The sequence below is a fragment of the Nothobranchius furzeri genome, chromosome 2 (genome assembly GCF_043380555.1).
Source record: "Nothobranchius furzeri strain GRZ-AD chromosome 2, NfurGRZ-RIMD1, whole genome shotgun sequence".
NCBI classification, from domain to species: Eukaryota; Metazoa; Chordata; class Actinopteri; order Cyprinodontiformes; family Nothobranchiidae; genus Nothobranchius; species Nothobranchius furzeri.
In genome coordinates this window covers 27790961-27806249 of record NC_091742.1, presented here as the reverse complement: position 1 = coordinate 27806249, position 15289 = coordinate 27790961, and the positions used below count along the sequence as shown (strand labels likewise).

Here is a 15289-nt window from a genome sequence, read left to right as displayed (position 1 = left end):
GCATTTTGTGTTTACTTGTGTTATCTTTGACTAATGGCTAAATATGTTTGATGATCAGAAACATTTTGTGTGACAAACATGCAAAAGAATAAGAAATCAGGAAGGGGACAAATAGTTTTTCACACCACTGTAGTTACAAATATTTTGTCAAAATTTAAAAATAATTCCTAAGTTCTTTCATATAGAGAGCCTAAGTCTCCCTCCTTCCGGTCGGCTCATGGGTCCTCGGAAGAACAAAACAATGAATGCAAGTCAACGGGGCTAAAAAAGCTGTTTTCTAATAAACTTAGCGTTAAGGTTGGTTTATGCTTGACGCGTCCACGAGGTCTGCACGGCTCCACGTGGAAAAGTTGCGTCATTTTGCATCATTTTAACAACCACGCCCCTCCACCGCGTCTCCGCACGGCCCAAGATTTCCGCAACGCGCACCTCGGAAAATTTCTAACCACGCGGACGGTCGGACGCGGAAAAACATGGCGGACCGGCACGGCAGAGGTTGGTAAATACAGACATTTGTATGACTCAGCTCTCAGAGATCACCGTGATCAACATGTTGTTAATAATTCTTGGAGAGAAATAGCTCGCACTGTCGGAAAAGACGAGAACGCTGTTAAAAATGCTGAAAGGCCATGTTGTAAACAGTAATTTCTACTTCTACTATGGTGTAGTGTTGGATGCATGCTGTAGAGCTCCATGCTGCCCCCTACAGTTTGGGAGAATATTGGCTCACCGCAGAGACGAGCCGCATGAACCATAAACGCTGCGAGTTGTGAAGCGCTTTCCAGCCGCGAGCCGCATCACCGCGCGGAAAGTGAATGCGTCAAGCATAAACCAAGCTTTACGCCCTGGATCACACGTGTTGTACTTCAATTTAAATGAAAAGTACTGATGGGTGTTTCGACCACGCCAGATGCCGGAGGGGAAGGGTGAGTGTTCCATGACTGTGTTTGCGTTCAAATCTAGATTGTTCTGTAGATTTGTTATAGCAGCTTTGATATGTATTCACTTTTTCAGCCGAATGCACACATAATAATAATAATGCATATATTTAAAGCGCATTTATCAACTACTCAACGCTTCTGTGCAAATAAGGAGACAAGCATAGACTTTTAAAACAAGTTCCTGGATTTGTGAGTGCACACCTGTTTTACCTTGTTTTTCTGAAGTTCCTCCTTTTCTTCATGGCCATGAGACAGCAGGATGAACATTTGCGCCTCAGGTCCACGAGCTGGTATATGATGGGATTGTACATTGCTGATGATTTGGCTAGCAACGTAGGAATAACAGACACAGGGATTGGGATAGAGTTTGGCTCTCCAAACGCTGACACCACTGAAACGACTGCATAAGGGATCCAAGCTATCAAGAAGCCAGCGCAGATCAGCATTGCCACCTGGGAGATGATGGAAAACAAGGAGTGGATCACAGATTCTTTATGACACCATAGTTTTGCATTCCTCTAATATCTAAGTCACCTTTGTGAGTTTCATCTCAAGAGCATGGTTGTTTCTGATCCGGGCGTCGTAGTGTGAGATCTCCTCAGAAGTGGACTTGACCTTGCAGATGATCATTACATAGGAGTAGACAATGATGCTGGCTGGGAGAATGAGACATGAAAAAAGCATGGTCATGACAAAACTCTGACCAGAAACGGAGGCTTGAGCAAGCCACCAGTCCAGAGTGCAGGAGGTCCCAAATGGCTCCGGTGCATAGTTCCCCCAGCCAACCAGAGGCATAGTAGCCCAGAAGGCTGCATACACCCATACAAAGGCCAGGCAGAGGAAGGTGTGGCGGCGCTTCAACCATGTCCCTTTAAGTGGAAAAGAAGGGACAAAGATGAAACATGTTATACTTTATGTTTGATTTACTTCAAGCAAACCTTGCAGCATCAGAACACTGTTATGGTTAATGTCCTTATTTAGCTTTATATATTTTATTTTTTTGGGCTTGTATAACTTCTAAGAGCCTTTGCAATTCAGAATGTGCACCACTGACAGAGGAACATTGTGAAGAAAAATGTACCACCTCTTAAATACTTGACGAATTTCAAAAATACAGGCATTAAAATCCAACTACTACCACAGGTCAGTCACTGGGAGGACTATTTCTGAGAGCAGCCCAAGATGACTCATGAACATGTTTTAAAAACTCCCACACCCACCCATTCAAATTCAAATTCAAATAAAAAAAAACTTGAATTGTCCCCGAGGGGCAATTGTTTCAGTACAGAAGAATTGGTGCTGTGGTCATTCGCAACAAGAGTCGCGCTACCGTTAATTAGATGAAAAGGGGATTACAAGAGGATAAATTGGGGGAGGGAAACAAAAGGCATACCAGAGTTACTCCCGGCAGGGCGTAGCTTTACTATGCATAAATAAATAAATAAAAAACCGCCTCAAACATATAAGCACAAACATCAACAATTCACAACATGAGACACCGAGAGGAAGATGGGGGGGGGGCTGGGATCCTGTTTCCCCAGCGAGAGCAGCCCTATGGCGCTCAGCCACTGTAGCCACAGGTGGGAGGGAGATCTTGTGAGGAGCACAGAGCACCTGCAGGTTGATGACCTCGCCAGGCTGAAGTCCACCAACCCGAAGGCGGGGGGGGGGGGGGGGGGGGTAGATCGGGTTTTCACAGCATCTGTCTGCATTCCTTTGTGGGGGGTTTGTTGTTGGCATCACAAGGCTGCCATGGTGTCAGATTTGGATAACAAGACTTTGTTTGGGTCAGGCAGAGATAATTTCCTCTCTGCCTTCAAGTCTGTAACTGATCATTCCAGTCCTCCAGTGAAGCCAATTCAGGTTTTAAACATCTCCACACCGTCCGGTGACCCTCTCCGAGATGACATCCATGTTGAGCACTAATACCGGTATCGCAGCTAGAACATTGACCAGCTTACGATTCACCTCGAGTAACGTCCCAGTCTGTGAGGTCTCCACACGGACGGTGCTCTCCGTGGGTGCGGGTCGCCCTCCAATCGCTCCCGTCTTCCCAAATTTCCAGAAAACCAGATATCCTCCCACTCCAATCAGAAGAAATCCAGTGCTCATCAGGCCAAATATCCACACATCTTCAACATCCTCAATGGACAACTGAGAGAGGCATACGATCTTCCACTTCCTCCAGGAATCGAGCATATATCCCGCTGCGTGTGTCCCTTGCGGGCAAGTGGGAGCCCCCTCCTCCGTTCTCATCGTAGAAAAAATCTTGTCAATCACGTTGAATGACCAATTAATTAAATCCATTCTAAAAAAATAGGGTTTTTCTGAAGAAATGCAGAGAGGTGCTCTGTGGGCAGACAGGACAAAGAGCCTTGGGAAAAAAAGATAAGGGAGCAAAAGCAGAAGCGTCTGTACTCCGCGAGTGCTGGAAGGCTGATGTGAGGAGATGACTTCTGATAACCAGCAGGGGTTTGGAGTAGAGCCGCTGCTCCTCCATGTTCCCTTAGCGTCAACAGGTAATTTGGGGGGTTCTATGCTAATTTCCCTCATTATGATGGCACAATAAAGGAACTGAGAGAAAATGGCTAGACTTTTTTTTTCATGTTTGCAGCGTAAAGCCGGAGGAGGTTTGTAGAGTGTGCATTAGAGATTGTGACAGAACATTTATACGACAGAAAAGTTTGCTTTCTTCAATGCATTTTCAAACATTAAAGGGAACATTTTACTTCTCATTTGAGAAGCTTTATCAGTTCAAACAGAAGAGAACAAAGTACCAAGCCTTTAAACTGATAGTTTTAAAGAGCAAGTCACACCAAAATCAACTTCTTTTTGCTGATAACTTGTATAAATAAGTGTACTATAGTGTTGTTGACATCGACGTAATTTTCACTTTAGAAGTGGGGGGGACTGGGGGGGGGGGTATCTTTACAGTATGCTCTAATGGGGAACAGGCTTCAACACAAACGGTTGTTTTCTGCTTGGTCCTAGAGCTCAACCAGTGTCAATTTAATATAGCGTAATGTTGTTTTTGGATGGTAAAAAGTGCAGGGGTCAAAACTTGACTTTGGAAAAAGTGGGGGGGGGGGCATGTCCCCCCCCCAAAAAAATATTACGTCCATGGTTGTAGACATGTGTAGTCGTTCTTTTTGCATTTTGGTGCATTTTCTTTAAAAAAAAATCAAGATTCAACCTAAAACCTTCAGTCCAGCGACCTCTTCAGCTCAAAAATATTCTACACAAATTTACAACAGCAGTTTGAAATCTGTCTCGACCAATGGGTGAAAGGTCCCATGCAACGTAACCGGGTCCCATGTAAGGTGTCAGACCTCTGTGGCTGTAAGTTATAAAAGCATCGCGGTCTCAGCCAGGCTTGTTGCAGTGGACTCGGATTAGCCGCAAGTGTTTATGCTGTAGCGTAGCTGTAGTTAGCATTAGCACTGAGTCAGAGTCCTAGCAATGCTTCTAGTGTTATAATCAGGGCTTTATTTGAGCCGGATCTTGCCGGGAAAAAGTTATGAAAAGAATGGGTGGCAAAGGGCAGCCTTGGTGGAGTCCAGCTCCACCAATAGACATAGTGGACATATTACGCAAAACTACCGTATTTTCCGGACTATAAGCCGCTACTTTTTTCCCACGCTTTGAACCGTGCAACTTATAATGAGGTGCGGCTTTACTGAAGATTTTCCTGCACCTGCCACTAGGGGGCGCTTTAGCATTAAGTGAAACAGGTGGAAGTCAAAAGTGGAAATCGAAGAAAGTGCTCATTTTAATTTAGCACATGCAAGCAGCCGGCACCACGAAGAATCTGTTTCAAATCCATACCCCTCATCATGGTAACTACACGTTTGAGTTCATATGATGCCGCATTTAAGTTGAAGGCCATGGATCTGGCAGTAAAGGAGGGAAACAGTGCTGCCGCACGTAAGCTTGTCATGAATGAATCCATGGTTCGGTGCTGGAGACGGCAGCGGGAAGAACTCATTCAAGCCAGCTTCACCCCGGGGATGATGACAGCAACACGGACAGCGACACTGACATCGCCACAGAAAAGGTATGTGACGAAGCTCTTCTGAGGCTGTTCAACTCCGACACTGAAGAAGAGGACTTTAATGGCTTTAGTGCACAAGAGGAATATGAGAGCGAATGACTTCTTCTGGTAGGCAAGTGTGTTTTATTTACTAACCAGGCATGTTTTGTGTGCAGTTTTTATTTTCTAACCATCCAGGGCTTATTAATGCTGAGTCAGCGCTGTTCTTTTCTTCTAAACATGCAAATGACCGGTAATAACGTGTCAGTGCTGTTTTTATTTTATAACATCCAGAAATATGAATGCTATCAGTGCTGTTTTCTTTTCTACACTTGCAGGCACGTTCACCCGTGTTTAAAATTAGTTTTGTTGAATTAAAACAACAAAAAACCTCCGTGTAGCGTCTTTCTGTCTGATTATCTTATGTTACGGCCGTACATGCGCTGTGCGCCGCAGACCTGCATGTGGCTGCTGCGCCGCGGCTTGTACTCGAGTATGGCGTGTTTGTAGAAAACCTTTTTTTTGTTGGTGCGGCTTATATTGAGGTGCGCTCTATAGTCCGGAAATTACGGTAACTCCTCTAAAAACTCCAAATGTGAATAAAAACTGTCCATCCGTTTTCTATCAGTGTTTGATTTAAGGAATTATGTGCCTATGAAGAGATGTTTGAAAAAGTCCCACAATAAGTGGAATTAGCATAGAAACTGCTGAGATCTCTGTATGCGAGAGGGATTTAGTACAAAAAGCTACTGTAACAATACAAAAATAATACCTTTAGTACTTTGCAACTTACTGTATGAACTGAAAAAGCTCCTTGAGTCAGAAGCAAAACATCTTCAGAAAATTAAGTCTAGTAATGAAACAAATTTAACATGTTTATTTAAACGTGACATTTATTTGACAAAAGAAAAATGTCAACAAATGAAGCCAACTATACTCGCATTAGACTAGTCAAGAGTTTGTTCATTTAGTTTGAATGCTTTCATTAGGATTACTTTCATAACCCGTCAGACCTGTAAGCTGTCATTTTAAAGGGTTAGTGAACATTTCTGACGAACCATATTGGAGATGGCAGATCTTGAGGTATCGATCGAGGCTAACAACAGTCATCGTGATGAGGCTCCCACAGCCGAAGAAGAAGCCTGTCCAGCCGTAGAAGCGACAGCCGTTCCAACCGAACAACCAGCGATGGGAGAAACTGGATGCAACAAAAAAGGGCTTTCCTGTAACTAAAAGGTAGGAAAAAACGTTCCAAAGGGAGAAAAGCAAAAACCAGCAAGAGGACAGAGACAAAGGGGATGAGAGAAAAAAATAATTAGTGTTAGTTCAGTTGAATGGAAAAATTATACCTTCATTGGAAACTAAATTTTCAGTTGGTTTGATGATTTTATAGTAATATTCTTTAACTGGTCTATTTAATCCCAAAGCCTGAATGATGAAAACTGACCTAGGGGCTGAATGGTGGGGCAGTTACTAGCACTGCTGGTTTGGAATCAACCTGCACAGCCTTTCTATGTGGAGTTAGCATGTTTTCTCTATGATCTCTCTCATTTTAGGTTGATTAGAGACTTTAAGTTATCCCCAGGTGGTGTGTGTGCGGTGTTGTCCCCGAACACGTTCAGCAAATGGTAAATGGCCTGTATTAATGGATCCAAGATGGCGGCGCGTGAACAACGCGAGGCTCAGTGTCTCTCCAGAATCTGCTATTTAGCGTTTTTTTATCTACTTTTAACCGGATTATTCATCCAGAATTGCTGTGCGTGGCTGACCTACAGCAGACAAGAGATTCTGGACATCTGGACTTATAACTCCAACAGTTTTATCGCCGATCTCCGACTCATCCCAGAGATCTCCAGAACACCGTATGCATGCAGACGGCGCCGAGAACGTAAACAAAGGCGAGGTAGGCGTGGAGGGCTACGGGCCAAGCTAAGGCTAACACCACATCGGCTGCCTTTACCCAGTATCTTCCTCGCCAATGTCCGTTCTCTGGCAAACAAAATGGATGAGATACGGCTCACCATGACTAACAACAGACGGATTATGGACTCAAATGCCATGTTTTTTACCGAAACATGGTTGAACAACAGCTGCCCGGAAAATGCTATCGAGTTAGCAGGACGCCACACACACCGAGCCGACAGGCTAGCAGATGACTCCGGCAAGACCAGAGGTGGAGGTTTGTGCATTTATATTAACGATGCTTGGTGCATGAACTCCACTACTACTGAGAGTCACTGCTCACCCAATGCGGAGTTTTAAACGGTCAAATGCGGACCTTATTATCTCTCCAGAGAACTCACCTCGATCATACTTACTGCAGTGTATAACACCAGAATAAACACCCCAAGGCTGCTTTTATTGTTGCTGGCGACTTCAACCTAAAGACATTCCTCCCCAGATTCCACCAACATGTCTCCTGCCACACTAGAGGAGACAAGACTTTAGACCATGTTTATTCCAACTTGGCTGGAGCCTACAAAGCAACACCCCTCCCCCACATTGGACAATGGGACCATCTCTCCCTGTTCCTCACACCTCGGTATTCACCACTCATCCAACGTGTGAAACCTGCTGTGAGGACAATTAAAGTGTGGTCAGAGGGGACAGACGCGGTGCTCCAGGACAGATTTAAAAACACACACTGGAATATGTTCACCAACACAGACCTGGACCAGTACGCCTCATCTGTACTGGATTACATCTCCGTAACCACAGACAGTGTCACCACCCAGAAAAGGATCACCATGTACCCCAATCAGAAGCCTTGGATGAACCGGGATGTTCGTCTCCTACTGAAGACCCGCAACACCGCTTTTAGGACAGGAGATGCACACGCCTACAGTACAGCCAGGGCTAATCTAAAGAAGGGCATCAAAAAAGCCAAACACCATTACAAACAGAAGATAGAAGAACACTTCTCCAACTCCAACCCCCGACGCATGTGACAAGGACTCCAGACCATCACAGACTACAGGATCACCAAAACCTCCCCCGCATCCTCTGATGTTTCCTTGCTCAACGAGCTCAACAACTTTGATGCTCGTTTTGAGCGAGGGAACCTCACAACCACAACCATAACAGACATGACGCCAGACCACCAACCTCTGACTCTCTCCCCCACCGATGTACGAGCAGCGCTGAGCAGGATCAATGTCCACAAGGCTGCAGGCCCTGATGGCATCCCTGGGTGTGTTCTCAGAGCGTGTTCTGGGGAGCTCGCAGGAGTGCTCACAGACATATTCAATCTGTCCTTGGCCCATGCTGTGGTACCGGCCTGCTTCAAATCCACCTCCATCGTCCCGATACCCAAAAACTCCAACCCATCTAGCCTCAATGACTACCGCCTGGTAGCACTCACCCCCATCATCACTAAGTGCTTAGAGCAGCTGGTCTTAGCACACTTCAAATCCTGTCTCCCCCCCACCCAAGACCCCCACCAATTTGCATACCACCAGAACAGGAGCACAGAGGATGCAGTCTCCATAGAGCTCCGGGAGTTGACGTCACATCTCCCGGCATGCAACAGTTCAAATCGAAACGGCGCCATATTGGCATGCAGAAGCCGGCAGCTGGACTATTTGTTATCGTCAGAAAACTCAATCAAACGGGAAATATGGTAGATTCCTGTTGTGCCCCAGGATGCAGAACAGACGCAGACGACATAAGGAATGAGCCATCTACAGGATTCCCCAAGATCCGGAGCGCCGCAAACGTTGGATCATTGTAATAAAACGCGCTAGTGACCGGGCAAAAATGAAGCTGTGGGATCCCGAGAGTAAAGGTTTTCACTTATGCAGCAACAGCTTCATGTCAGGTACTTAAACCAACGTTTCCTCAACTGTGTGTGGTATTTATTTTAAATGATTTTATTATGATTGTTAGTGGGCTTCCTAAACTTATTTTGGCGTGGCTTTTTCTGTCTTATTACTCATAGCAGCAAGTAAACGTCACGTAAAACGTTCCCTCGTGAGTTCTGCGTGCTGCCGTTTACGTGTTTTATGATCACAGCAATTAACCGGCTAAGCTGTATTTAATTTTTAAGCAATGGTTGATCAATTGTCAGATCACACACCGAGACTACTTACGTGTAAATCTGTTATTTGTCCGTCCATCCATCCATTTTCATCCGCGTATCCGGAGTCGGGTTGCGGGGGCAGTAGCGTGACTTCCCTCTCCCCAGCCGCCGGAGCCAGCTCCTCCGGGTAAATCCCAAGGGGTTCCCCGGTCAGGTCCAGTGTTGTGCCGGTAAGAAGCCCGCTCTGACAGCTTCTGGCGTCGGAGCGGGCAGTAGAGTCGAGAGTCCCAGACCTTCTCCCCAGCTCCTCCGGCCGGGGGAACCCCTTGGGATTCCCCCAGGTCCGGTGTTGTGCCGGTAAGAAGTCCGCTCCGACATCTTCTGGCGTTTTTAAAAAGTATCCCAGGGGCACGGTAAGGGTCGGAGATGTTTAGTCTATTTGATTTCTGACTATATAAAACGATTTCTTCTGTTTTAAAGTGTGAAGTAAACTCCGACGAAGTAAAATCCAAGCGGATCCCGTTCATGTTCATGGTTACATCCGTGTTTGTTTACCTTTTTTGCATGCCAAAATGGCGTCCACTAACTGAGAGTCACGTGGGGTCCGGAGCTCTATTACACTGCACTCTGTCCTCTCACACCTGGACAACACCAACACCTACGCCAGAATGCTGTTTATAGACTTCAGTTCAGCATTCAATACAATCCACCCCTCACAACTCATCAGGAAAATGACAGACCTGGGGATCAGTTCCCTCACCTGCAAATGGTTACTGGACTTCCTGACCAACTGCCCTCAACATGTCCGACTGGATAACCGCTGCTCATCAACAATCACAATGAACACTGGTGTACCACAAGGCTGTGTGATGAGCCCTTTCCTCTACTCCCTTTTCACCCACGACTGCAGACTTGCTGATGGTTCCAACACCATCATTAAGTTTGCAGATGACACCACGGTGATTGGCCTCATCAGTGACAATGATGAGACCGCCTACAGGGAGGAGGTGGACCGTCTGACTAAGTGGTGCCACACAAACAACCTGCTGCGCAACACTGAGAAGACTAAGGAGCTCATCGTGGACTACAGGAGGAATGCTGACCCACATCCACCCATCCACATTAAGGGGACGGCAGTGGAGCGTGTGAGCAGCTTCAAGTTCCTGGGAGTCCACATCTCCGAGGATCTCACCTGGACTACCAACTGCTCCAAGCTGGTCAAGAAGGCTCGCCAGCGCCTCTTCTTCTGGAGGACTCTGAGGAAGAACAACCTGTCCTCAGACATCCTGGTGAACTTCTATCGCTGCACCATCGAGAGCATCCTGACCAACTGTATAACAGTCTGGTATGGGAACTGCTCCGCCTCAGACCGGAAGGCGTTGCAGAGGGTCGGGAAAACTGCCCAGCGCATCGCCGGAGCACCACTTCCTGCCATAAAGGACATATACAGGAAGAGGTGTCTGAAAAGGGCTAGGAAAATCATCAGAGACCACAGTCACCCATCACATGTACTGATCACCCTGCTGCCCTCTGGGAGGCGCTACAGAAGCCTCCGGACTAAGACCACCAGGTACCGGAACAGTTTCTTCCCCACAGCTGTCAGACTCCTGAACTCTGCCTCCTGACACATGACCCACGTTAAACTCATGGACTGCTTGTATTAACCACAGCCTGTCCATACTTATAGTCATAGAATATTCATAACATACTTCATACCGTGTACATTATAACATACGTAATAGATCCATTTCTGTAATGTACTTACACATCTATGTTATTGCTAACATATATTGTAATACATCTATATCACGGCTAAAGCACTTTCTGGATGGATGCAAACTGCATTTCGTTGCCCTGTACCTGTACATGTGCAATGTCAATAAAGTTGAATTCTATTCTATTCTATTCTATTCTATTTGATATAGAGCCTTCTAGAGTCTTGGAACCCCCCAAGGCGCTTTACAACACAATCAGTCAATCACCCATTTACACACACAGCACTGACAGAGGCGAGGCTGTCAAGCACTGGCGCCACCAGTCCCTCCGACCACCACCAGCAGGCAACGTGGGTTAAGTGTCTTGCCCAAGGACACATCGACAGCGACAGACTGAGCGGGGCTCGAACCTGCAACCTTCCGATTACGGGGCGAGCGCTTAACTCCTGTGCCACCGTCGCCCCATCAAATGACCATTCGTGAACTTGTTTGTTTGTTTGTTTTGTGAACGTGAACTGATCTAGTTCGTAATTAACAAGATCCTTTTTGTTTGTAAGGTCAAACATCGGCAACACTTCTGATGAGGACCGCAGTTGTTGGTCGAAACTCGTCGAGGTAAATAAGAACTCACAAAACGACCTCACGTGTCTGAATTGAAAAGGATCTTATTATCTAAGAAGAGGACATGATGAACGCTGTAAAGTATGAACTCGTTCGTATTTTGCCTGATGAAGGTTAAAGTGAATGCGATCCTTCTGGCGTGCACGAACAGGTTTGTGAACGCGTTCTTTCGCCATTCGAGCTCCAGATTTCCACGGAGCTAAAGCCTAGCTAAAACATTCTGTTAACCACAGCAAATGCGCCACCATAGCAGTCGGTGGAGCCTCTACTCTTCTCTGCCTATGCTGCGTGGAGGACGGACGTCACGGTGCGTTCCTGTTACCTGGGAAAACATACAACTGTACATACCAATGATTTTAGATGCGACCTTAAAAGTGTATCTTCTAAAATAACGTCTCCACCACAGCTACTGTTGTTTTACAAGAAGCTGCTATATTGAACCTCGAAGTTGAATTTTTTTTTTATTCTCAGACCTTGGGGGTGTTCCAGTTCATTATTTCTACTCTGAAGTTGAGATTTCCATGTATGAAATTAAATCTGATCTGAAAACAATAGTCGCACAGGGTCACAAGGGGACAAATAATTTAAACCAACATTTTCTTGTTTGTGAATGAAGACAGCTTAGATGGTCACGCCAAAAAGTCAAAAGCCGTGTGTGACCTACTTTTTCTGTAAATTAGAAAGTTTAAAAATGTCAGAAAAAAACTTATTTTCTGAGAAACCTCATAAAAACGTCACAGTGAATGTGTTTCCATGCAGCCAATAAATATACATAATAAACAATAACCCGTTCAAAACCCAGTTATTTGCAATAACCCGGTTCCACAAGGCCATGTTAACACCGGCAAAAACCCGGTTATGCTCATAACTAGGTTTCTTAAAACCGGGTTATTGCCCCTGGGGTGACCCTTTCCTAAGCCGAATATCAGGTCATGTAAGCTCGTATCCGGATAACCCTTTCAATAGCTGCCTGTCTGAGGCAAAAGTTCAGAATCTCATACCCTCTTCAGCTCAGAAAGCGCACATTTGATTACGCACAGCACGAGCTATGGAATCGGGATATTAGAAATTCCATTTTTAAAGGGGGAACTCTCTCTACTCGTGCATGTCAACGGGTTATTCCAAAAATTTCAGAAACCAAAATAACCTGGCTGCGTCTAAATGTAGTCAATGTGGAGCCCTTCCTCCTCCAATCTGCAGTCTCCAGTATCTGAGGCCTTCTGGTTTAAACCAGCCAATCAGCAAGCAGCTCATTAGCCTATTCATGTCCTGGCCAAGTGGGAGGAGTGATTAGCTCTTTTCACAGCATTAGCATGACCTGTATGAGGGCTCCTGGGACAGATGAAAGCCAAAACAGAAATAACATTTCTTCCTGCTTTTCTGATTAACCCCAGAAACCCAAATTTAGAAAACAACTGCAAAATCTTTTTTTAACCTTTCACATGTTGTTCTAGGAGGCCAGATAAACGGGCCTATTTACACATTTTAACAGCCAGTAGTGTTGCAGAACTGAACAATAGGACCTATTAGCAATGTAAATGTGGTTTTAAAAAGAAAAAAAATGGGGAAGGTTTATTTTTGTAGACTTAAATCTGATGTTGCAATATTACAACCGTGGGTCTCTGGGGGTTAAGTAACCTTTCATTTGCAGACGTGTGCCCACAATCTGTTTGGCCCCAAATCCAAAACAAGACTCTGCCCCAGTTCTTGCTACTGCAAGAAGACAAAACCTTCTCACTCAAGATCTCATGCAGAGTCCTGCATTCTCACTCTGAGGAAAAGTCATCGTGAATTATAAATAACTTTACAGCTCATAAATCGGAATTAATCCTGTGTGTTGAATGAACATGATGTTGAAATCAAATGTTGAATAATCTGTGCTTTAATCAATGATGGCTTTAAAATGAATTTTGCTCTTACAATGATCCATTTCAAATCTTATCCCCACCGGATCAGTATGTGTTTGATTTAACAAGTTAATCAATATCTACACTCATAAAAATTGTAATAAGATACTTATTAATGTTAATATTCACTTCACAAAAGTGTTTTAAAACATTCATAAAACGTCCTCACCAAGGGTTAACCATCTTTGTATCTGAAGGAAGGTGGGACGTCTGAGAAATGTTTTGATAAAGCCCTCAAACATATCAAATTCTGATTTGCCAAAATTTATAAGCAATGGGTTTAATAAAACAGGGATTACTTCCCGATTAACTCAGTTTCCAGCTGACTCCCGATTTGACCAAATCGGGAGAAAAGCGATTCTGAAACCATCTCTTTTGAACTCCAGTCAAAGCCTCTCTGCAACGCCGCGAGTAACACACACAAAACGGCTCTTCTACGAGCCAACAACAACAGCCTTAGGCGGAAACAAGCATTCCAGCTTCCTGTTGTGACCTGGAGATATCTCAAGACTAGACGGGTCATATGGGAGCTAATCTACGAGTTCCTGGTACCTCGATGTCCATGTCCATCCCAACCTCGTGACCCCCTGGATCTGAATGGGGATCTTCACATAAGGGTGCGTAGATTCAACAGATTGCATCGGATGTTTTTTTTATAAACAAATCTGTGGTTAAACAAACGGCCAAAAGTATTTTACAACCCAGACTTCACAAATTCTCTCAGATACTTAAGAAATGTTTTGCTAAACCATCAAAGCTCCATTCCAGCATTTCACACATCGCATTAAATCACTTCATATCCATTACATTACTCACTATTATTCATACCTTGTCAGGTATAATCATTAGTTTAGGGGAATAGAAATACATTCATTTTATAAACGATATACTTGACTCTGTCTGAATTAATACGAAGTGTGTTTATGGTCCCTGAATAAGTAAAGAACACTATAATCTTTGGATTAAACATTCAAAGGTCAATAAGATTGATATTTCATGTTTGCATGGAATGATCACAGTTAGCGCTGGTCTACGGTAGATTGCTGCGCCCAAAAGTAACAGGAATACGTCACAATACTATGTTTGTGGTAAAAGTAGAAATAACATTTTTAAACTACACTTAAATGCAGATTAAACACATCACTTATAGTCTGTATGATGTATAGATGGTTTAGTTTAATTTTCATGTTTTTAAAAACATTTTGTGATTCCTATCTTCTTCTTCTTATGAGACTGGTGGGGCGGTGCCCTGGCGCCCCTAAGGATGAGCCGCCACTGTCTAAAACACGGATTATTACAACTTTAACCCTCCCACTATGTTCATGGGTGACCCCGCGAGGAAAGTTGACCACTGAGCAGGACTGATGGTTTATTCCTTGAGGTCCATGTGGCAGGGGTGAGGTGGTGCTCACGCTTTTGAACCGTTATATTTAAACATGTTAGAGACTGATGTTTAGTGAGTATTTTTATGTTTTTCTGCCTGCTTGAATTTTGCTGTTGGTTTAAAAAAACAGGAATGTGTCTCAAAACTACAAATTTCTTAAAAGATTTATTATAAGTTTTTTCTTCAAATAAACCGTAATTTTTTTTATTTATCTGCCCATAAACTATCATTTTGTAAAGAAGCAAATAACATGTTAGTAGTACAGATTCATATGCACCTTCTCATAACGGGTCATGCAAATCTCAGCTGGCATGCTCATTTCGACACACCTGTTAAATTGCGCCCCACTAAAAAAATAAAAACATTCACCAGACGCCACAGCTACAAGTCATGATGGTGGTGACTCAACCAGAAGACAAACAGAAACTAAAGCATCTACGTGTGATTCACTCCTGGAGAGCTGACAGATTAACATTAAACCTCTGAAATGTGCATCCTTATGTGCAAAAGTAAGAGTGTTTACAGAGTACTGGTATTTTCCTAGGAATGTGTTTTACACAGAGCTACAGTTCATAAACTCAGCTCAGGGCTTCGGGTCATTCCTCTCAATACACCGTGTCCCTGACTGTTGGTGTGTCAGATGTGGGCCTTTTCCTGGAGAGAGGAACAGCCC

At 44.4% G+C, this 15289-nt stretch overlaps 1 protein-coding gene across 2 annotated transcripts in view; it reads right to left on the bottom strand.

Moving 5' to 3' along the window:
• opn5 (opsin 5) overlaps positions 1 to 15289 on the bottom strand; it is a 50297-nt gene that overhangs the window by 9805 nt on the left and 25203 nt on the right. For both annotated transcript variants that reach the window (XM_015974359.3, XM_015974360.3), the window contains 3 exons: positions 6030 to 6200; positions 1476 to 1810; positions 1152 to 1393 (listed from right to left, as the gene is read on the bottom strand). In XM_015974359.3, the coding sequence (XP_015829845.1) occupies positions 1152 to 1393; positions 1476 to 1810; positions 6030 to 6200 (748 nt within the window). The remainder of the gene's footprint in view (positions 1 to 1151; positions 1394 to 1475; positions 1811 to 6029; positions 6201 to 15289) is intronic.